This window comes from Haemaphysalis longicornis, unplaced genomic scaffold (assembly GCF_048455015.1).
Source record: "Haemaphysalis longicornis isolate Haplotype H1 unplaced genomic scaffold, Haemaphysalis longicornis Haplotype H1 scaffold_10, whole genome shotgun sequence".
In the NCBI taxonomy this organism is placed as follows: domain Eukaryota; kingdom Metazoa; phylum Arthropoda; class Arachnida; order Ixodida; family Ixodidae; genus Haemaphysalis; species Haemaphysalis longicornis.
The window spans coordinates 88,720,861-88,745,310 of record NW_027526204.1 but is presented as its reverse complement, the minus strand read 5'-3'; the positions used below and the strand labels follow the sequence as shown (position 1 = coordinate 88,745,310).

General features: G+C 49.8%; 1 protein-coding gene across 1 annotated transcript in view; it reads right to left on the bottom strand.

The window, feature by feature from the left end:
- Positions 1–23,298, bottom strand: part of LOC144159934 (lysosomal Pro-X carboxypeptidase-like) — a 44,100-nt gene extending 20,802 nt beyond the window's left edge. The window contains exons 1-5 of the mRNA XM_077691583.1: positions 23,173–23,298; positions 22,799–22,939; positions 22,484–22,585; positions 20,559–20,740; positions 12,061–12,218 (exon numbers count right to left, since the gene is read on the bottom strand). Of these exons, the coding sequence (XP_077547709.1) occupies positions 12,061–12,218; positions 20,559–20,740; positions 22,484–22,585; positions 22,799–22,939; positions 23,173–23,298 (709 nt within the window). The remainder of the gene's footprint in view (positions 1–12,060; positions 12,219–20,558; positions 20,741–22,483; positions 22,586–22,798; positions 22,940–23,172) is intronic.
- Between the last annotated feature and the right edge of the window lie 1,152 nt (positions 23,299–24,450).

The following is a 24,450-nucleotide window of genomic DNA, read 5'->3' as shown; positions in this document are numbered from 1 at the left end:
ACGTCACTCTTGGTGTTGGACTGGAGATGTAGGCCCAGGATCTTGATGCTGTGGCTTGGAGTGATGACCAGGCCGTCAAGGAGTATTTGAATGTCTTCCTTGATGTCGTTTGGTGTGAGGGCGTACGACAAGGAGTTGTGATTTTTGAGGGAAACACTGGAGGCCACAGGCTTTAGCATATTGACGTACTACATCCGTGGCCTGTTGGAATGTGTCTTGGAACTCTCGGAGGGGCGCCGTCCCCTCTAAGGGTAATATCATCGGCGTACAGGGCGTAGCCGAGACTTGGTGCATCCTCAAGTATTTTAGGGAGGTTCAGTAGGGCCAGGTTGAACAGCAACGGAGAGAGCACTGACCCCTGAGGGGTGCCGTGGACACCAAGCAGGATGGGATCGGATGTAGCTGTGCCAATCTTGAGTCACTACAACGTTCCTTCTCGTTCTCGCTCCTATTCGATCGTGTCGCCGTACGATCGCATAGGAAGTCTCTGATGTATAAAAAAGTTCGTTCCCGCTATCAATGGCAATAAGGGCAGCCAGCATGCTGTCATGAGTAACGTTGTCGAAGGCCCCTTCAGGTCGACGGCCAAAACTGCTCTAGGGGAATTTCGGGTGAACCAACCCCTTATAGGAGTACTGACACCACATTTTGACGCCTAGAAGATGATATAATTGGCTTCAGTAGTTGTACAGATGCCTCACAGAAATTGTTGCAGCGATCCGAGGCCGGAGTCACATCAAAAATCGATTTTAATTGACCTGGCCGCGTGCTACCATCAATCGGCTGCACTAGCGAAATCGCTATCGGCATGACGAAACATCTTCCAGCGAGTCTGGCCGGTTCAGGGGAACGTCATAGTCGTTTTCGGAACAGGAAACGATAGCCTGCGTTGATGTTGTCGGTGGTTTTTGTTTCGGCAGGAGGCGTAGGTGTGCCTCTGTGAGCAATGCTTGTAATCTTTGCGCACTTTGCGTGTTCGACGTCTTTGCCCTTCAGTTCGTAGCCGGCGCATGGTGTTCCCTTGCACTGGTGTCGAAATCTGTGCGGTGTCTTATCTGAGCGGCCTGTGCGCGTCGTCGAGCTCGCGAAAGTTCTGCTACGGCAAGTTCGCGGAATGCGAAGTACTGCTCAATGGAAGCCTGTACGAGCAAATCGGCGGACGACACCAGGATGTATTATTTGCCACGTGACGACACGCAGCGCGAAACGTGGGCTGAGTTCGTGCGCGGCGGCGGCCGCAAGAACTGGTCGCCGAAGCCAGCGAGCAGAATTGCTCGCTGCACTTCTCCGATGACTGCTAGCTGCAGAGGCCGAAGTTTACGGAGAGGGCTGCAGTAAAAGTGGAGTAGAAATGATTAGACAGCTTTAGAATAGTGGAAGCCGGCGTTGGGGCCCCCAAGAAGTTAGGGGAACCCAAACGCAACGCGCTTGCGCGAGGCGAGTTTTAGAAGAGTGCCGCCCCACCAGCCCCGCAACCGGCTTGCGTAGCTCGGGTCAGCTCGGGTGTTGGTAACTTAATGCTTAGCATCGTGACGAATATTTAATCACCGCTATTTGTACAACTGCGAATGACCATCCCTAACACAACTTTTCACCCCAATATCGTCCCCTTTTTCGCATGTGGAACTTTATTTTGGCGATAATTGCCATTTGAGCGATCGGTGACCAAGACAGCTGCCGTGGCCTGTTTTGATTCTACTGCGCAGGTAGCGCGATCTTCCGGCCGCTTGCCACACCGCGGTGCCGGCAGTGCCGAGTCGTACCGCCGAACCTCCGCTGCTGGTCAGCGTAGGCTTAGCATCGCGGCAGATAGCTGATCTACGCTTCTAAATTCGGCGCCGATAACAATCCTTAGCACAATTTTTCCCCACACTAATATATACTTTCTCGCATGCGAAACTTCTTTTCCGCGATCAGATTGATTGGAAGAGTGGCAACAAGCTACTGCTACCATGGTCTGCGCCGGTCGGAGACGCAGCGATATTACAAAACGGGCGACGGCGAAGAGGTCGCCGGCCTAATCGGTTCAGCTGTGGCCAAATAAAGTTGTTGTTTCAATCCGTCTGTCGGATGGCAGCGACTCATCCGAGTCGGGCGATTCAGACGACACATTGACTGCGCGGGCGAGTGCGGACCATGTGCAATCAATGTAATCGTAGCATAAGATGCGCCAAACGTCCCTCACGTCACGACTTTCGATCGACGTTAGCACCAGCAATTCTTGGGACCGTAAAACCGTGACGTAACATAGCCCGTCCTACATTGAGTGGCCATTCGGCGCGCAATGACCGAATTTGGAAGTGATTAGAATGAATGCGTTATAATTAATTCTACGCTGGCGGCTGACCTCTTTTAATTCGATTTTTGTAATTTCTGCACCGATAGGTATTCTTTACAGCATAAGTGCTGAAAGCGAGAAACTTAGTGTCAGTACTCCTTTAAGTTGAAGGAATATATTGCCGCGAACCATGCATTGGGTTTGTTTATTTGTGTTTTGCTTTTACCGCCCGGCTGCGCCGGTCTGTGTTATCTCCGTGCCAAGGGAAGCGCGTGTTCCATTCTTTCTTTCTGTGCCGCATGTGTTATCTGTTCAGATAGGGAGAGCATTCCGATCTAACGTGAACATCCCGGAATAATCTTCTTGCATCTACAATGTTCTCGATGCGAATCGACGGTTCCAGAACCACGCGCGCCGAAAGGTAAAAAGCCTGCAGAGCAGACGCCGGGGCATTCGATTCTGCGACGCTCGCCGACGCACGTACGTCACTTTGTTGACCACTGCTTCGCCGCCTCTGTATTCTTTTCAGTTGTTAGGGGAGCACAAGTTCGCTCCAATAAACTTGTTTCTTTTCCAAACAACTGCTTCGTCCTTGGCTACGTGACATCTGGTGGAGGTGCTGGGTACGCACCCTTCATGCCCACTACAACCTCTGGAAGCCGCCAAGCCAGTCCAACAAGAGCCAGTCTCCGCGTGCAAGATTTACCACCCGAGTTCGGTCTACTACCGGAGAAGACGAAGAAGAAAAACGTCGCAACCAGCACCATGCTCAACCAAGCCAATCCTCCTGTCGTTCTGCAGCAGCCACGGGAACCGCCATCATTCCGAGGAGCCCCCGCAGAAGACCCAGAAGAATGGTTGGAGAAACTGGAGCGCGTCCGGAAATTCAACAGGTGGGACGACGCAGAAACGTTCCGGCACGTTTTCTTTTACTTGGAAGATTCGGCTCGCACTTGGTTCGAGAACCACGAGAGCTCCTTGACAAACTGGGCTCAGTTCAAAAGCGAGTTCACTAAGACATTCACTACCGTCGTGCGGAAAGAAAGAGCCGCCCTTTTGTTGGAAACACGCACGCAACACCCCAACGAAGGTGTCGTGATCTTCGTTGAGGAGATGAAGCAGCTATTACGCCGCGCGGACCCCGAAATGACGGAAGAAAAGAAGTTGCGCTTCTTAATGTGCGGAGTGAAGGAGGAACTGTTTGCTGGACTTGTCCGAAATCCGCCCAAAACCGTCGCCGAATTCGTGACCGAAGCCAGCACCATTGAAAAAGCCCTCGAAATGCGTGCTAAGCAGTATGACCGCAACTTTGTTGGCGCGGCCAATGAGGACGACTTTGGCAGCACGCGGATCCCGGCCGACAGCCTACGCGAGACTATCCGCGCAATAGTGAGAGAGGAGCTGCGGAAACTTCTCCCAACGCCGCCGCATCCCCAAGTCGCTTCCCTCACCGACGTGATTAGAGAAGAAGTGCAACAAGCCTTGGGAACTTCTACGCCATCCGAGGTACCCCGAGAGCCACAAGCTATGACATACTCCGCGGCTGTTCGTCGACCCCGCCCTGCTCCAACACGCCGTCAAGAGGCCCCGCCGTACCGCCGCCCACTGTCACCCGCCCGACCCCCGGTAGCCCGAAACCAGACGCCGAGGAAGACGGACGTATGGCGAACTTCCGATAACCGTCCTCTGTGCTACCACTGCGGAGAGGCCGACCACATTTACCGTCGCTGCCCATACAAGAGACTCGGACTGCGTGGTTTCTCCGTCGACGCACCTCGCCCTCTCCCTGGCCAACGACCACGTGAGATCGACGAGTATCTATCTGAAAGCAGCCGTGGCCCATCGCGTTTCAACCGTTCGCCGTCGCCCTACCCATACCAATCGCCGAACCGCCGTAGCAACGCTGACTTCGCCCGTGGAAGGTCCCCCAGCCCACGCGGGGGAAACTGAAAGCAGCAACTTCTGGAGGTGAAGTTGCTCTACGGCGAAAAACCGGAAACCCTCCAACGACGCAAGGACGCGCCGAAGACAGTGATTCACGACATGCCCTCATCCCGACGACCCGACCTAACCCTGATGAGACTCCCTAACACGACGACAGCTATACGCCGCGACGCTTACCCGACCTGACCGAGACGTCCGCTGAGAAGACATGGACAACGACGACGCACAGTGCCCGACCGTCAACACGCACAAGCCGAGATGCGACGCCCCGACGCACCCGGAACTCGAGGAAGGCGGCATCCGACGTCAAGGTGTCCATCGACGGTTTTGATGTAGTCGCCCTCGTAGACACGGGAGCCGACTACTCCGTAATGAGCGGACCATTTGCGTCTAAGCTGAAGAAAGTTATGACCAGATGGGACGGTCCGCACATACGCACAGCAGGAGGCCACATCGTGACGCCAAGTGGAACGTGCACATCGCGCGTCACCATAGATGGCACGACGTACCCTGCAGTGTTCGTCGTTTTGTCCAACTGCTCCCGCGACGTAATTCTCGGAATGGACTTTTTGACAGACAACGGCGCAATAATCGATCTCCAGACGAAGTCGATAACTTTTTCCTCCGACCACTCCATGACGCCGGAATCGAACCCCGAACACCGTGCAGCTGTAAGGATCGCCGATGATCACGTCACCCTGCCACCCCGCGCAAGCTTGATGATCACCGTCTACTGTGAAGGTGCTGCTCCCGACGTCGACGCTATCGTGGAGAGTGACCGAAGGTTGCTTCTTGACCGCGGTGTGTCTGTCGCAAGAGGCATTGCGCGGTTTAAGCATCGCAAATCCCACGTTTTGGTCACCAATTTCACCGAGGAGTACCAGCATTTAAACAAGGGCGCTGCAATTGCGTTCGTCGAAGAAACGCAACTAGCAAGTGACGTGATAGCAGTCGCCGACTTTGAACGCGCACCCGACGATACCTTCAAGCTTCCGCACCCCTTCGACGTGAATCCGGCGCTACCGCAAGAAGAAAGGAACAAGTTATTGGCTTTGCTGCGTCGCTACAGCGAGTGTTTTTCGTCGAACTCAAAGTTACGTCAAACACCTCTGGCGAAGCACCGGATAATAACCGAGGATGGAGCCCGACCTACCCGACAGTCACCGTACCGCGTCTCTTCCCACGAGCGCGAAGCCATCCGGACTCAAGTCGACGACATGCTCAACGACGACATTATACAGCCATCGAAAAGTCCGTGGGCTGCGCCGGTCGTACTCGTGAAGAAAAAAGACGGCACACTGAGGTTCTGCGTTGACTACCGGCGATTGAACAAGATCACCAAAAAGGACGTGTACCCCCTGCCACGAATCGACGACGCCCTCGACCACCTCTGCCATGCGAGGTACTTCTCATCGATGAACCTCAAGACCGGCTACTGGCAAATTGAAGTGGACGAGAGAGATCGAGAGAAGACTGCATTCATAACCCCGGACGGCCTATACGAGTTCAAGGTAATGCCGTTTGGGCTATGCACGGCACCAGCAACGTTCCAAAGAGTCATGGACACTGTGCTAGCTGGCCTGAAGTGGCACACCTGCCTCGTATACCTCGACGACGTTGTGGTATTCTCCCGGACTTTCGACGAACACCTCGCAAGGTTGCAGTCAGTACTCGAGGCCATCCGTACGTCGGGGTTGACACTGAAGCCTGAAAAGTGCCGTTTCGCATACGAGGAACTCAAGTTTTTGGGCCATGTCGTCAACGCCGCGGGAGTCCTGCCTGACCCGGCGAAAACTTCAGCCATAGCGAACTTCCCAAGGCCGAAAGATAAGAAGGGCGTGCGCAGATTTCTTGGACTGTGCGCATACTACCGGCGCTTCGTCGCAAACTTCGCACGCATTGCAGAGCCACTCACGCGCTTGACGAAAGATAGCACCGCTTTCAGCTGGGAAGACGACCAAGAAAAGGCATTCTGCGAGCTGCAAAAACACCTGCAAAGCCCGCCCGTGCTCGCTCATTTCGACGACAACGCCGAAACGGAAATACACACGGACGCCAGTGATATAGGCTTGGGTGCCGTCCTTGTCCAAAAACAAAGCGGGTGCGAAAACGTAATCGCCTATGCCAGCCGTGGTCTGTCGAAGGAGGAGAAAAACTACTCTGCCTCCGAAAAAGAGTGCCTGGCTATTATATGGGCCATTTCAAAATTTCGCCCATACGTGTATGGCAGACCGTTCAAGGTTGTAACAGACCACCATGCGCTGTGTTGGCTCGCCAATTTGAAGGACCCCTCTGGCCGTCTTGGGCGGTGGAGTTTGCGCCTGCAAGAGTTCGACATTACAATCGTCTACAAATCCGGCAGGAAACACTCCGACGCCGACTGCCTGTCCCGCGCCCCTGTCGACCCACCACCACAAGACTCCGATGAAGACAGTGCGTTCTTCGGGGTTGTTACGGAGAGCGACCTAGCCGCCCAGCAGCGTGCCGACCCCGATTTGCGAGTAATGATCGACTACCTCGAAGGACGTAACGTCGCCGTGCCTAGAGCGTTCAAGCGTAACTTACCAGCATTCAGCCTCAGAAACTCCGTCCTCGTGAAGAAGAATTTCAGCCCCGGAACAAGAACGAATTATCTACTTGTCATCCCCGCAGACCTTCGTGACGAAATTTTGGAAGCGTCCCACGACGACCCGTCTTCCGGACATCTCGGCACAGCTCGCACTATTGCAAAAATTAAGGCGAAGTACTTCTGGCCCCGCCTTACATCCGACGTCACCCACTACGTTCGGAGTTGCCGGGACTGCCAGCGACGAAAAACGCCGCCGACAAGACGCGCCGGACTTCTACAACCGATCGCCGTCCCGCGGAGGCCCTTTCAACAAATTGGAATGGACCTTCTAGGCCCGTTCCCGACGTCACGATCGGAGAACAAGTGGATTGTCGTAGCGACAGACTACATGACGCGCTACGCAGAGACCGCCGCTCTTCCGCGGGGGACTGCACAAGAAGTCGCCAAGTTCTTTATAAACCAAGTTGTGCTGCGACATGGAGCCCCTGAAGTCCTAATCACGGACCGCGGAACGGCCTTTACCGCGGAGCTGATGCAAGGAATCTTACGCTACAGCAACACGGATCACCGAAGAACGACGGCGTACCACCCCCAAACGAACGGACTAACAGAACGTCTGAACAAGACAATTGCGGATATGCTGTCCATGTACGTCGACGTTGAACATAAGACTTGGGACGAAGTCCTCCCGTATGTCACGTTTGCGTACAATACAGCTACGCAGGAAACTACGCAGATGACACCGTTCGAGCTTGTCTACGGAAGACGACCGACTACGATGCTCGACGCCATGCTTCCGCATGTAGAAGACGACGACCTCAACGCCGACGTCCAAGGATACCTTCAACGTGCGGAGGAGGCCCGCCAGCTCGCTCGAGTTCGTATAAGGGACCAGCAGCTGGTGGATGCCGGCCGCTACAACCTCCGACGCCGAGACGCCGAGTACCAACCAGGGGATCGTGTGTGGGTTTGGACTCCCATCCGACGACGCGGACTGAGCGAGAAACTTCTGCGACGGTATTTCGGACCCTACCAGATTCTGCGACGTGTTGGCCAACTTACCTACGAAGTGATCCCCGATGGTGACTCCGGCACATCACGACGACGTACGCGGCCCGAAGTTGTCCACGTGGTTCGCTTAAAACCTTTCTACGAACGATGACGAACTTTTATTTTCATTTTCGGACTGTCGCTTATGTTAGCATCGGGTCGATGCACTCTTAGAGGGGGGGTAATGCCGCGAACCATGCATTGGGTTTGTTTATTTGTGTTTTGCTTTTACCGCCCGGCTGCGCCAGTCTGTGTTATCTCCGTGCCAAGGGAAGCGCGTGTTCCATTCTTTCTTTCTGTGCCGCATGTGTTATCTGTTCAGATAGGGAGAGCATTCCGATCTAACGTGAACATCCCGGAATAATCTTCTTGCATCTACAATGTTCTCGATGCGAATCGACGGTTCCAGAACCACGCGCGCCGAAAGATAAAAAGCCTGCAGAGCAGACGCCGGGGCATTCGATTCTGCGACGCTCGCCGACGCACGTACGTCACTTTGTTGACCACTGCTTCGCCGCCTCTGTATTCTTTTCAGTTGTTAGGGGAGCACAAGTTCGCTCCAATAAACTTGTTTCTTTTCCAAACAACTGCTTCGTCCTTGGCTACGTGACAATATCTTGATTGCCGAGGTTTTGCCTGAAGCCATACATGGACGTAGGCGTCAGCTCGGTGTCGTGGAGGTGTTTCTGTAGCCGATTGAAGGTGATCCTTTCCATCACCTTTCCCACGCAGGACGTAAGGAATATGGGTCTGAGGTTATCCACATGGGGAATTTGCCAGGTTTAGGAACGACTCGTACCTCTGCTGCTTTCCATGAAGGAGGTAGAGTGCCTGAGGCCCAGAATGAGTTGAGGTGTTCCAGGAGTGAGGCAAGAGAATAGCCTCTCAGATTGTTTAAACGTTTGTACGGGATCCTGTTGGATCTGGAGGCACTGCTTTCTTTGCTCTCGGGTATCGCTGCCTTGAGTTCATGAAGAAGGATTGGCCGGTCTAGGGCGCTGTTGAGGCGCCCGTGTGGTGACCTGGAGGTGTGTCTGGCGGGTCTGTCTGAAGGTATTTTTCTTTGAGTGCTTTGATTAGTGCTGGAGCATCGCCGTCGTGGTTGTTGAAAATGCGAACTAAGCTGCGGTTGGTTTCGCTCTTGCTTGTTATTGGGTCAATCACGTGACGGAGAAGTTGCCGCGTTTTCTTGGTTGAAAATGTCCCTTAAAGCCGTCGGAAAATTCAAGCCAATTTTCTCTACAGAGCACTTTGGCGTATTCCGCCGCTGTCTTGTTAAGTCGTTGATGCGTTTGCGAAGGTGACGCTTGTGTCCTGGCCACTTCCACCTTTACTGGCCGGAGTGGCGGACTTGTCCCGGTGCCGGTCTCTGGACTGCTCTCGAACGTCAGGATTGGTGGACCGAGAGCGGCCCCCCTGGGGTTCCACGTCCCGCCGGGACAATAGACCGGCTAGTTGCTATGGCTGGCGTCGGAGTTCCCATGGACGTAGGATGTATGGAGTAATGTAACGTTTCGGACACCTTCTGGACGCCGTGAGGTGGGGACTTGAGCAGAGATCCCATTTGGCACGGCAGTCGTGGATGTGCACAGGGTCCGGTGTGCCGCACAGGTAGCAGACCAAGACTCGGGGCTGTGGGAAGGCGGTGTTGCGGTGGGCAATCTCGTGGCATCTCGCACAGACCAGAACTGTTTTCTTGTATAACGTGCAACGGTGTTCCGCCCTGTGTAGTCGTACGTAATGAGGGACCTTGGATCCCGCGAAAGTGAGAATGACAGTGGTCGATTCTTTGCCTATGCGACGACACGAGTAGAGTTCGAAGCCTTCCAGATCAATGTTTTGAATAATTTGGTTCTCCGTAAATTCGACGGGTACCCCACGGATTACTCCTTTTACTGCATCTTCAGGCGCAAGGCCGTACAGAGCTAGGCGTGATGGGCGTTGTTGAGTACAATCTGCTTCGTCTTGAGTAAAAGCTTGGCTGTCTCTGCGGAAGGTGTGCTCACCGTGGCTGTGTTCTGCTTGACATCGACTGGAAGGCGGAGATTGGCCTGCTTCCAGGATGTGTTGGTCGCGTGGAGCGGGGCAAGCGATAGCGTGGAGGGAAGAACTTTGTTTAAGTTCAAGCCGTCCTGCGGGCGCAGAACCAGTTTGATATCATTGCTGGGAAGGGGAGCGGGCCGGGGCGTAGGTTTGCAGCTGACCTGGCTTAGTTGAAATTCCGACGGGACTCGGCTTACGTGTGCGGCCTGCAGTGTAGGGGTAGGCACGATGCCGGCTCCCGGTTGCGTCGGCGCTGTGCCTTTGAAACGCATTCGGTCCACCGACTTCCTTCTTACTCCGGCGATGAGTTCAATTTGCCGTCTATACTTGATTATTGCTACATTGCGTCTTCACCATCCGCGTTTGGGTTAACGGCCAGATGGCCCGGCGCCGCCGTGGCTGCGCCAGCATCCCCTGGTGAGGCTGAGTTCATGCCGTACTGTCGCCGAAGCCCACCACGCTAGTAGTAGGCGTAGCGCACCCGCCCAGAAAAAAACACGTCGTGGGTCTTGACAAAATGCATCTTGGGGAACAGCGCGAACTAACAGGGACACAAAAAGAAAGAAGTGGACAGGACTAGCGCTGACTTTCAACTCGATTTATTGGAAAAAACGTAACTACTTATACATACACCGAATCCTCCTCCCCCACCACGCCACGTGCCCACACCAGCCAATGACATACTATCAAGACCAAAGCACTCCACTGTTGACAACGCACATTTCCTAACACAGGAACACCTTATCGCGACGACCGCTCCAAATAATCAAATTCTTTTTCGTGCAGGACAACTGATGTTTCACTGATACAACCTCTCCCCCACTTTCTGATGTAGTATGCTCCCATCAACTCTCTAGTACGTCTGTCTTTATGCTTAAACAAGATATCTGTCTCGCGGAAAAGCGGATAGCATCGGTGCTCACACGTGCGGCAATGTTCGGCCAGACGTGCGTAATCATCTTTTTTAAGCTTGTTGCAATGCTCCAATAATCGAACGTTCAAGCAGCGACCTGTTTGACCCACATACACTTTTCCGCAAGATAAAGGAATCTTGTAAACAACAGCCACAGAGCACGGTACAAAGGGTGACACATGATTTACTACACACGCACTTTTCCTCTTTCCCACCTCATCTTCAGCACGCCGCTGGACGGCCGGACAAACGCTATTTAATTTAACCGGGGAAGAAAACACTACGTCCACTCCAAACCGTGCTGCTACCTTGGGTCAAAGGCGGTGTCCGCACCGGGTCAAAGGCGGTGTCCGCAGTTTTCTGTGCGATTCGCTGAACACGATGATTATCTTGAAATTTCTCTGAACGAGGAATTTAAGCACTTGTGACTTGAAAATCAAGCAGATCAAATGAAGCACGTTGCATTCTTGGCATGTCTCGTCTTGGCCCACTTTTACAGCAAAGCTGTACACCTCTACCCCAACGGTTTCATCTCCATTGGCAAAAGCGCAAGGGGCCAGGATTACGATTATACACTGCATGCTTCGCCCCTCTCCAGGTTTCACGTTAGTGGAGATGGCTGGGGATTTTTTTCAGAAAGTATGACTGGTACGAAGCGATCACTTTTTAAAGCGAGAGCTTTCTGATTGGGATCGAGCGTTCTGTCAAAAAACTAATGCAAGCCTCCATAGACCGGTCGGTCGACCGAAAAGCACTGATAAGATATCTGGAGGCACGTAGCGTGCGTAAAACCGTGCTTCCATTGTGTCAAAATAGTTAGTTGAAAGCGGTTTCTTGAAAGGAGCGGTTTCAGATGAAAGATTACACGCACCGATAGTGAAGAAGGAGTACATAAGTATACCTCTATAATACAAACGATGTATCGGTACACATTTCCATAATTCGTAGATTTGTTTACTCAGCATGAAAAAACTTGCGTTCGTTCGCCGTTTGCGATTTGGGTTTTTGCAAGTTTGACAATTGATTGGACGCCCTTTCAGCGAAGCATGGACGCACTTTTAGTTTTTGTGCTTCCCTCAACTTACTTTACGAAGGGATGGTATATGTTTGCGTTGCCCCCTAGAATAAGGACATGTTTTTCACCTTCCGTCGACGACGCATGCCTGTTCTGAAATCCGCTTTTCGGAAAGTATAATGGGTGAAAAGTGAATATTTTTTGTCAATTCTGTAGTAGCCACATATACTTAATTTGAACTTCCTCACCTGTGGAACCAAACTTATCAAGCACAGCCCAGGTCTTGGAGATGATTTTGCTGCACCCACGGTATGACTTTTCGAAGGCGGTCGTCACGGCGTGGTGGTAGGCTCCGCACGGGGTGAGTCCGGGGAACATCCTCAGCGGAGCGCTACTTGCCAGTGCACTACACAGACCGCGCAGAAAAATCGCTTAAGTGTTTCCTCCTTTAACCCTTTCGTAATGTCAGACCAATTAGCCTGTCAGAGTGCTTTGCTGAACCCTTTCAACCCCGATTTCTTTTAAGCAAAAAAATTAGCAGTGGCTTAGCTCGGTTATGCGAGGATATACATAGCGTCAGCTAAGGTTCAGCAATTCAATCCAATGCAATCCAATCCAGTCCAGCCCAGTCCAGTCCAGTCCAGTCCAGTCCAGTCCAGTCCAGTCCAGTCCAGTCCAATCCAGTCACTGCTTCTCGCGCATGAGCAGCACAGCTCTCCAGGAGCCACGCGAAACGGCTAACAAGCGGCCACGGCGCAGCGTCAAACTTGGCTACTGCGCAACGGAGGCGCACAGCTGGGCCCACGCCGGCGCCAGTACGTTTGCCGCAGCTATGACGTCACTCCTCTGGAATGCGCAGGCCGGCGAATGTGCAGACCTAATTCTCTACACACCCGTACTCCAATTGTATTGGATTTCTAATCTAACCCAATCCAATCCAATCCAATGCTCCTCGCGCTTGCGGAGCATGGCCCTTCATGGTCCACGCGAAACTGCACAACCTCGGCCAGTGTAGTTTACGCTACAAAACATTTTCTGTGTGTTCTACTAAATGTTACGGCTGCCATAAGCCCACAACAAAAAAATGGAGCTGGTAGTGCAAGTATTGACTTAATTACGAATAAGGCAAATAATTAAGCATCTAGTAATTAACAATGTTATGTTGAGGAAGAAAACTTGCATGTTTTCTTAAATTTTATGACCACACAAGCCTGAAAACGATAAATGAGGTTCTTAGTGCATATACTTATCGATTTACAGCTTGGGAATAAAACTATGACATCTGTTGTTTTTTTTTTTTTTTTACATAGCTTCAATGTAGAAACTGTATTCACTGGAGATTTTTCATCTTTGTAGCTGCCAGCTCCACTATATCGCTACAGTGGTGATGTGTATTGCAATAGTCATTCTCGAAGGATAATTTCCCGGAAAACTTCCAATTTTTGTTTTGTTCTGTACGCGCTAGAGGGAATTATATGTGACGGCGTCAGTTGCCAGTGCCAGGGCCAAAAGGCTTACAGGGGCCGTGAAAACAGAATACGCCTTTGTTCAGTTTGAAAGACCTAGTATTTGGCAGTCCACTCAGCTCTACTCCAGCCACGAGAGATATTTTTTAACCATAAAAACTTGAAACAAAGGTTGAAAAGCTTTCAAATATCGCGCCACAGTGGCAAAATGGGCAGGAGGGGCTTAACTCGGCGGCCGGCAATTGAGCGAACAAGATATGATAACTCAGAAAAATCGCCGAAATATTCTTGCAGAGTAGCCACCGCTTTATCTGCTTTCTTTAATATCTCGATCATTCGGTTTACATTAGCCATAAAATTGGTGACGGCACAAAGCAGTCTCCTTAACGAGGCAAAGTTTTATTTTACCCTCATGGCCGCTCTAAGCTCAATCATGCTCTTAATTATAAAAACCGGATAACTTCGGCAAGAGATTCCAGATAATTACTCTCCTGTGCAGTCTTGTAAGCCGACTCATCTCTTTTTGCTAATTGTTAACCAGTGAACACTCTCGATTAGAAGAGCAGTTTTACGGCGTGTTCGCGCACAGCTAACAGGACAATGCCAGTTAGTTTGTAGGCAAATGAATAGCGAATTTTCGATACTCATGTAGGGCAAATCGCGGCAAATGATATCCGCCGAGAGATACCGATGTTCCGTGTACGTGGCATTAAATTTACAAAACACAGCCCCTGCATTACTTCGAACGTGCACATTACAAACCCTCCTCAGACCTAAATTAGATGTTTGTGCAGTTTGGGATCAGTACACCAAAGTTAACATTAACAATCTCGAGAAAATCCAAAGAAGAGCTGTACGTTTCATCTATTCAAAATATAACCGCTTTGAATCGAATCAACACAAATAACATCCAAACTCTTGAATTAAGGCGCAAATTTCTTCGTCTTGAAATTTCTGCACCAATTGATCAGTAAAAAGCTGGGATTAGATAGAGGTTTGTATGTAAATATACTTCCAACCAGAACTCGTCACAACCATGACAAATCTCTATCCCCAATATTTGCTAGGACTAACATTTTAAAGTTTTCGTTTTTTTCCCCGAACTATTGAAGAATGGAATTCGTTACCCGCTTCTGCACTTTCTTCGGTTGAATCCCTCGAAGCATAATTTAGCCCAAATGCCACTGTGCTGAGCTGATGCCTCGCCCTTGTTAAATTCATTGTTTTTTTTGTTTTTTTCTCTTTATACCTTGTATTATTCCTTACACAATTGTGACTCATGTATTCTTGTATTTTTTACGTTTCTTGCCCACTTCTGCTGGGGCTGTAAAGCCTGCAGTATTTATTAAATAAAATAAATAAAATAAAAAAGCTATTGTATTCTTGTTTCACCTTGCAGCCTGTCGGGCCTAGAGGCGAATACCGACAGAGGCAATTCAGCCTTGGCGTAGCGTACTTATGCCACTTAGAGTCCCTTCTACAAGTCATACATATTCTCTGGGCTTCTTACGGGCTTAAAGAATTACAATTTGTTGAGCAGGAAATTTCCGTCTGCTTAGTTCGTCATTGGTGAGGGCAAATGACGCGCTCAACCTTAACAGTTTGCTTAGAGCTTCCGGCGTTCAGTTTTAGGCTGAATAAAATGACAGGTAATTTGAGAGATTTAGGTCTCACAGTATCGAAACACCGAGAACGCTTTTGGGACAACGGGAATTTTAATGAGAGAGGATTTGTGCGTATTTTTTCTCTTGAATAGCCTTTCCGCCCAACTGCGAACGCACAACTGTCGCTGTCTTTCACTGTGAAATCGTGTTGATTTTCCAAAATAGGTACGTTTTTCCAGAGCGGATTTTCGTTGCACAGAAAAAAAAAATGAAGCACGTCTTCAATATTCTATTTTAAAAAAAAGAAGAAAAAGCAACAAAAAATTGAAAATACTGGAGATGCCAAACAAAGCTGCCCTTCGAATTCGATTGCGTATAAAATAGCCCTTTCAAAAGAAAACGCTTAGAAATAATGCAATAAAATGTGGTAATCTTGAAGACGACCACTGAAGCCGCACTGTGATATGTAGCTGTGCTCAAAAAATCCCCGCACAATTGGACAGTGGTCACAACCGCCTAAGTAGTAACGTATAGGTGATTTACATTCCTGTTAGGCACGGAACCTGTTTAAAAATTAATGCAGCTCACACTAACGCGTAAGACTTGAAGACAGCGAAGCGGTAATAAATCTTCACGACCACCACGGTGGCTTAGGTCCACAACTACAGCCGATTTGCTGCTTCGTCGCTGCCGCAACGAACTTTACTCCATCTTTGTTGCTATAGTGGCGAAGAAAAAGCAAATCGAAGAAGCAGAACACTTAAACTAGGCGCCAGGCGGCCGCAGATGCAACGTGTACCCTCTCAAGTGTTCTGTGTAGAGCAGAGGACGTGATTCCTCGAACCAGTCAGTGCCGAGTGAGTAAGCCGTTTGACTCTGGGGTACTAACTCATGGTCGTAGCCGAGTTTTCAAAGGTATTTTTCAAGCGTTCGATACGGCATCCCAACAATCCAAGAAAACGTGTTCTACACTTTCGGGCTTCTTGCACAAGAATCAATCGGCACCCACTGGCAGATACAGATCCTTGCTTTGCATCCACGTCTTAACCGGTAGCGTTTCTGTGTGCACCTGGTAATAAAAAGGTTTTTACCCTTCCCGGTACTGTCAGTTTTTAAGTCTTTTTAAGAAATCCTGACCTGGGCCAGCACGGAATCGGGCCCTATACAGATGCTCGGCAAACACGGATTCGGCTAAAGTCACATCCAACGGCATTCGATACTTATCTATCCTGCCTTAAACTGCACCGTATGACTTGTTTTTTATCCTGGGGCTGCACGGAATCTGGAGAAATGCAGATGTGGATGCACGGTCAGTGTGCTCTTATTTCGTGGAACATGTTTGTACATTACGCTAAGTGTTCATTAAGCAAGGTCGTGATGATGACTTGCTGTCAGTAATGCATGGACTTACTGTGATGAAAGTGCGCAAATAACTGCCAGCTGAAAGTATGCCAGTAATGTTTGAGACAATCAATCACCCCGGTTTACCTCTCCCCCCTTTCTGTGTAAGTTTTCTGCTTCGGGCAATAAAGAAAAAAACGGTCGTAGCAAAGTGCGTAAGACCACACTCAGCCCAGCTCTTTAATCTCCCAGACACTGGATCGAATACGGCAGGTGCCGGTGATTTATTTTGTTTGTGCAGCTATACTGAGTTTTGTGAAATGCCGGAATCAACGAATTGCTAACAGCTTCCCTGCTAAAAAAGTTACATTTCAAAGGCTTGCTTTATAGAAAAGCACAGATATTATTGTCAAAATTTGCAATTGATGAAATACAAAGCTTGCGAACAGGCGGTGAGAATTGGGCTAGCCTCCAAGGATGTTACCGTGTAATATATTATTACTCCGCGAGCCTAAAACATCTTTTCGTAACTTCCAGAATGGTAGAGAATTAAAATCAGAAAAATTGACTATAATTATCATAATGATTCCAGGGTGCTACCTTACCATAATACTTTTTTCGTGAATGTTCAGTCATCTAAGTAATAGTACTGATGTTTAACGTTTTAGCGGGCGTAAGGCACCGGCTGGAAATGTTTTAAAGCGAATCTATATCGCTAGGGTTCGATGTATTTTATATATGTGCAAACAACTACTGAAGCTGCACGCGTCTTAAGGTGCAAGACATTCTACAGAGCTAAGCGCTGAGAAACGAATGCTCGTATGTGTACGTCCTCATATTTCAAACGACCTGTGAATTAAATGGCTCCGTTCAATTGTAGGACACGCAGGGATATTTGATAGCCCCACGAAAGGAGCTCAAGCTTGGACCCTAGTGCAGCAGACGCCCGGAACACGTCGAAATTTTTGTAGCGTAAGCTACACTGGCCGAGGTTGAGCAGTTTCGCGTGAACCTTGAAGGGCCGTCATGCACAAACGCGAGGAGCATTGGATTGGATTGAATTGAATTGGGTTAGATTTGAATTGGATTTAAATTGGATTGGATTGGATTAAATTGGATTGCATTGGATCGGATGAAATCCAATCCGACGGAAGTACGGGTGTGTAGAGAATTAACGTATTCATGGGAGGTTGCGGCTGTTACCACACCAGGGTGGCCAATCCTGCTCTGGTGAGGGAGTGCGTTACCGGCAATGGTCGCCGGGGTCAGGCCGCACCCTAAGCCCCATTATGCAATTCCATCAATACGGGGATTTTTTTAATCCGGTGGGAATTGTCTGGCACTGGGATTCGAACCATGGTCCTTCTGCACGCGAGGCGGATGCTCTACCTCTACGCCACCGCTGCACCCAGAGATCAAGATGAGATCAAGAAGTTTGCGGGGATAAATTGGTCGCAGTTAGAACAGGACAGGGGTACCTGAAGAATAATAGGAGAGGCCTTTGCCCTGCAGTGGGCGTAGATAGGCTGGTGATGATGATGATGATGTAGAGAATAGGGTCAGCACATTCGCCGACCTGCGCATTCCAGAGGAGTGACGTCACAGCCGCGGCAGACGCACTAGCGGAGGCGCGTGCCTAGCTGTGCGCCTCCGATGCGCAGTAGCCAAGTCTGACGCTGCGCCGGAGCTGCTTGATAGCCGTTTCGCGTGGCTCCTGGAGAGCCGTGCTGCGCATGCGCGATGACCACTTACTGGAATGGACTTGACTGGACTGGACCGGAATTGAATGGACTGGACTGGACTGGACTAGACTGGACTGGACTGGACTGGATTGGATTGGATTGGATTGGATTGGATTGGATTGGATTGAATTGGAATGAATTGGATTGGATTGGATTGGATTGGATTGGATTGAATTGGATTGGATTGGATTGGATTGGATTTGATTGGATTTGATTGGATTGGACTGGACTGGATTGGATTGGAAATCGTTTTAGCGGCAGTAAGTATTATAATCAGCTAATTCTAGACAACCAGGAAACCTAAGAATAACCAGCTGAACCTTAGCTCACGCTACGTATATCCTGGCATAGCCGAGCTGAGCCACTGCTAATATTTTTTTTAATAGTTCAGATTACTTAATAAGGATGAAACGGTCCAAGTGCGGAGCGGACATGGGCTGGGGTTCCGTGTATTGTTGTTATGTGTGCGCAAAGACACTTTGTGGCCATCCCAACTTAATCCCGAATGTTCAGCAGACAATGACTAACAGCATGTGTCTTCGTTAGGGATGGCCGCCGTTAACGCACAAGAGAAATAAAATTTGCGCTTACCATTCACCGATATTCTGCGTTACCTCTATGTCGTGCGCTGAAAAGCTGCGCTGGTCATGCAACTTCAGGGAGGAAAACGGCTTACGATTCTATTCTTTTACAATATCTGCTACGTACATTAAAACCCCGTTAATTCGGACTTCACGGTACCGGGGAGAATGTCCGAATTAACCGAGGGCCCGAATTATCGCGAGTGCGATAAAAACATCTTAAAAACACTTGAGATCCCTTCTTTTCGAGATGCTCCCGCTCGCAACGCCTTCAAAATTTTCCACTTCGCAGCCAAATCCTTTGCTTCGTACTTCGCCCTCTTCGCTGCTGGCGCTGGGGCAGGATACACAGGAGAAACACCCAGGCGTTGATAGCGCGGTGGTGACCCGCAGATAAGCAACACCACGCTACAGGAGAACAATGCGACTCAACCGCAGCGCAAACGCGTTGGACGCACAAGAAAAAAGAAATGGCAAATCTGTCGGTTGCCCGTAGCTGACGACAGTAGCAATGCACTGCCTTTCATTTTGGTTTCGTAAACCAGCGCAATGCGTGTGTGTGTGTGTGTCTGTGTGTGTATGTGTGTGTGCGTGTGCGTGTGTGCGTGCGAGTGTGCGTGCGAGTGTGCGTGCGTGCGTGCGTGCGTGCATGCTAGGCACGAATGCTAGGCACGAATGAGCAAAGCTCATCCGTGCCTAGCATTTGTGCCTAGTGAGAGCGTGCGTGCGTGCGTGCGCGTGTGCGTGTGCGTGTGCATGCGCGTGCGCGTGTGTGCGCGTGTGTGCGGCTGCGCGCGTGCGTGCGTGCGCGTGTGCGTGTGTGCGCGTGCGTGCGCGTGCGTGTTCGTGCGTGCGCGCGTGCGTGCGTGCGTGCGTGCGTGTGTGTGTGCGTGCGTGCGTGCGAAATTATGACAGTTCTCATTCATAGAACAATGCCCATTTTGGACTGGACCAGACGCCGCGTCCGAATTAACTGATATTCCGAATTAACGGGAGTGGAATTAACGGGATCTTACTGTACTCCGTTTTGACTGGGGAGTGGTCAAGCTCTAACCCTGGTTCAAAAAGCAAACATCCGGTTTTTTCGGTCGATTAAATAAGCAGAAGTGCAGCGCATTGGGACGGAAGATTCAACAGATGCAAAGGATGCGCTTCCACCCATCCAAATCACATACAACCATGTGAATACAGACGGCCAGCTTCGTCTCGGAAAAGATCAAAGCGTTGCCCGCATGGTTGCGTCTGGATGTAGGAAGAGGGGGAAATGGGGCATCTCTGCGCGTTTTTGAAGGAGTTCTCGGAGTTTGTGTCTCGGAGAGTATTGCGGCGCCGTAACGTAAATCTTCCGAGCCACACCGCCCCATCGTCCGAGAAAACGCGCATCAAAATGAATTCAAAATCACATACAGCCACCGCTTAAACTACAACGTACCAGCCGTTATTTTGTATGCACCGCTTCCTGCCCACAGAGGTATTGGTATACTTCAAAAGCGCACACAGCGAAACAATCTGTTCATCAAAGGTTTGGGCATAACCGCTATAACATATGGTCCATGACGAGAAACGAAAACGATTCCTTCAATAATCCCCGCGACAAATCATCGCACTATAAGCTGTAAGAAGATTTATACCCATAAGGGTGTTAGCTATAGCCAGTGATTTACTCCCTGAATCACTGGCTATAGCCGACACCCCTACACCTTAGCGCAAAAAACCAAAGAAAACACCCTTCAGGGTCTTTTCTGGCTTATAGCAGCTTTACACCCTACAAAAACACAATAAACCCCTTCAAAGGGTGTTTTATCGTAGGTTGCACCCTTTCAAAGAGTGTATTCTTTGATGGGGTGTTAAGGCGTTAGTTATAAACAAAAAAACCTATAAATCGTTGTACAGTGTAGGGGAGGTCGTAATGGTGCACAACGTAATGGTGCGTCGCTACCAGGCTTTACACTGAGCAGTTTAACAAACGGGTGCGGGCACGGACCGCAGTGATTGTCGAAAAGGCAACGTACGCGGTGACGATGTGCGGGTACTTCATCCTAAACCAGGTGCTCAGCATGGCCCCGTACGAACCGCCGAACGAGACCACCTTGCTCTTCGAGGCACCCGGCGTGTTGTTCTTGATCCACGTGAGCAGGTCGGCGTAGTCGGCCAGGGCTTGCTCGCTGGTCAGATAAGCCGTGTACTCCGGGCCCTGCGTGGAAGCGACCGCTGTAGCGCGAAATTGCGCGAACACGCACAACGAAGCGGTATTCACTCCGTTCATATTGAGATTAAAATTACGGCGGTCGCTGAAAGAGAGAGAGAGAGAGAGAGAGAGAGAGAGAGAGAGAGAGAGAGAGAGAGAGAGAGAGAGAGAGAGAGAGAGAGAGAGGTACGCGCTGCATGCCATTTCTCAGGGCCCTCCTACAATCCTCCTGATGCACTGCTGTTTCTATTTCCTGGCGCACACTACGCGGCTCATACACCCCGGTTCGCGCAAATTCAACCTTTCTTGGATTATCTATTTTCTGCGCCTCACAACACACGCGGTTGAAACAAAGAGATTCAAGCCTTTTGCCGTAAAAATGTTCCTGCTGAAGTACATAATTTTCTGTCCAGTGCTCAATATTAGTTTGTAATTTTGTTAAAAGGGGGCAACTTACAAGCTCTCTAAACCGAAGCTGTTTCTGGGACGTTGGACGGTATGTTTCTCGTCGCCCATTAGCAGAATTACGCTCTGCGGTAAACTCGGTTGTTTTGCGAAATCACTGGAGTTCTTAGTACATTGCAGAAATCTTGGAAGAAAGTCGTCATGAAATGGTCTTCTAATCAGATGGTCCGTCATTGTGGCGAGTTTTATTGGCTCTTTAAATTTAGTTCGCAGTGGTGTTGTAAATTTTTCGAAATTTCTATGCCAGTGAAGTTTTGTACGAACGGAAACGCACGACGTAACCAAAATATATCATCCAGACTTCGATAGTTGTTGGCAAACAATTTTCGTTAGTTAAGTACACTGACCATACTTGGCAAATTATTCGACGCCAAATGGGCCACTGCCTCAGTTTCATGACACAATCTGTTGAATCACTTCATTCGAATGCACGTGTTCACACTTTATCCTTACAAGAGATCTCTGCGCTAAGAATTTGCGGATCCCTATTTACTAATTGGTCATCAAGGGCAACAGAGTGGATCCCTAGAGAAGGAAAGCGTTGCAGGGGGCGGCAGAAAGTTAGATGGGCGGATGAGATCAAGAAGTCGGCGGGGATAAATTGGTCGCAGTTAGCGCAGGATAATTGGAGATTAATGGGAGAGGCCTTTGCCGTGCAGTGGGCGTAGAGATGATGATGATGAGGATGATGATGATTTACTAATCCACTTGAAAGAAAACTTAGGTCGACCCAACGGTCCATGGAAAGATGAATGATAGGGAGAAGTTGAAGGAAGAGGAAATGAGCTTCCTGGATCAGAGAACAAAAAAGAGTAGAAGATGTCATAGTTCAAAAAAGGAAAAAGAAATTCACTTGGGTTGGCCGCGTAGTTAGGCGAAATGAGAAACGGTGGACAATTAGTGTAACAGAGTGGATACCGAGAGACGGCTCTCGAAGAAGGGGAAGGCCAATTGCTCGACGGGGGGACGAAATAAGCAAGTTCGGAGGCAAAGAATGAACTCGAGTGGCACAGGACAGGCGCGCTTGGAGGTCCATGGGAGAGGACTTCGTCCTGCAGTGGACGTAGTGGGCTACTGCTGTTGCTGATGATGAAAATTATGAAAATGTATAATAATGATAATATTAGTAATATTAATATAATAATAATAATAATGACAATGACAAAGAAGAAGAAGAAGAAGATGATGATGATGATGACGACGACGACGACGATGATGATGATTATGATGATGATGATAGCGTAAGGGCTTGTAAAATGTATGTATTTGCGTTCTTTGACTTGCCTTGAAAGTGTCCCTCCCAAATGGCAAAGATTTTCCGTAGTATCGGTGCTCGGCGAACACGACCATCGCCTTGAACCGGGGGGCCCATTCCCACATGATTCCCTGTTAGGGGAAAAAAAAGTAGATCACATGAGCGGAACGCATAGTACGACCTGACCGGTTAATTGCGGCAAAAATGCAGACTGAGCTATAGTAGGCTGGGTGAGGGCAATTTGAGGGTCTACATCATGCTTTAGAAAACCGCCCACAGGGATTAGCATGGTTGGGTAGTTCTTTGCTCTCACTGCGACCTCCAAATAAAAGAGTGCATCGTACCGTGTTGTAGATGAAGGCTTCGACGGGGGCCTCGTTGCCGGCGTAGAAGAATATCGGGCCGCCCTTTCGGTTCCAGTGCTCATCGCCCACCACGTACCTCAGTTGGAAGGTGTCATCGTTTCGGTACGAGAAGTGGTCGATCTGCGAGGCAAGATTCATGTGTATTTACACCGTAAGTTGGGTACTTTAAAGAAATTAATTGAAGATTCTTTTGTAGCTGGCCCTCAATACTGTGTATGCCCCTTCAACGAGGGTTCACGCTATTAAGAAACGTATACCAACGTGCTTCGAATCTTTTGATGTAGTTTTAACGCGAGCGTGGCACGCGCTACAAGCGGACAAAGCAAATTGTCTGCAACATGTCGTCACCTTACCTTCGTCGTGAAGTTGTACTGCTTAAATGAAATGGGATTTTTCTTGGGAGCCCCTTCAACGTGAGATAGAGAAAGGAGTAGAAGCAGCACGCCTGTGCGCACCCGTGCAGTTGCCAATTTTTCCATCTGAAAGAAGCGCCAATAAAAGCCCTTATTGAGTTGTTCTTTAGATTGGTTGGGAGCATCACGGAGAAACAAAAACCAAGACGGAGGACGAATAGGTATGCAATTGCGCTCAATACGTCGAAGTACCAAGCTTACCGAATTCACCGATTATACGGTTGTGAAGCTTTTATTACGCGTGGTATTTGGACTTATTTGTCAGTTGGAAGTATTGTAGCACCCAGTTCCGTACAGTCGCTACGCAAAATTGCAGTCGAGGCAGGTGAACTCCGAAGGACTGTCAGATATCATTACTCAGCGCAAGAAAGGAGAGGGCGGAAGAACACAGGACAAGCGCTACATCCTTCCGTCCTGTTCCCCGGTGCTCGAACTATAATGTTTCACAACCGTGGCCAACAAGCCAACATAAACGATCCAAAGCCCAGGAACACGTTAAATTGATTTTCCTACTGTTAAACGTGCCCACAATTAGACTGCCCCTGTGGTACTTCGATATACATTTTGCAGGAGGCAATATCCAGCTCACACGGACGTCAATTTCCGGTGATTAGCGCGGTCAAAAGAACTGGCCAGCTCTATTCTCCACGGGCATAGTCTCTGCTAGAGTAACCTAGCCTGTGCAAGTTCCGGCCCTACGTCCCCTGAACTAGGGGACGGCTTGTCTTATTTGCTCCCTCCGCATGCGCCACGAAGGTTTGTCATTAGTAGTTCAAGAAAAAGAAAAAAAATCCGTAGCTTGCACTAGCGGTGAAATGCTGGAGAAACAGCAGAGCCGGCGGCCCTTCTCCCTTCGTCGAAGACTCGGATGTTGCGCCTCGCACAGATTTCCGAACGTGCTGCTGAAAGCTCTCCACGACTGGCACGCCCAAATCGTTTTGCTCGCAGTCTTTCACATCTCTCACAAAGCTGGAACCTGCGGCAACCGGCTTCACGGACTGGGCGTCTGTAGCGTTAGCTGTTCTGTGCCCCCCTACTCAGGCGCGAACAGACGTGAACTGGCGAGAAGAAGAGCGCGGGAGAGATCACGCCATGAACGCTGGGGAGAGCGTTCTCGAAGGTCGAGCTGGCCGACGTTGGGCGCTCCCTAATAGACGCATGCTCACGTGAGCTCGGTATTCTTTCTTGGTATTTTCGCAAGCTCCTCACGTGGCGCAA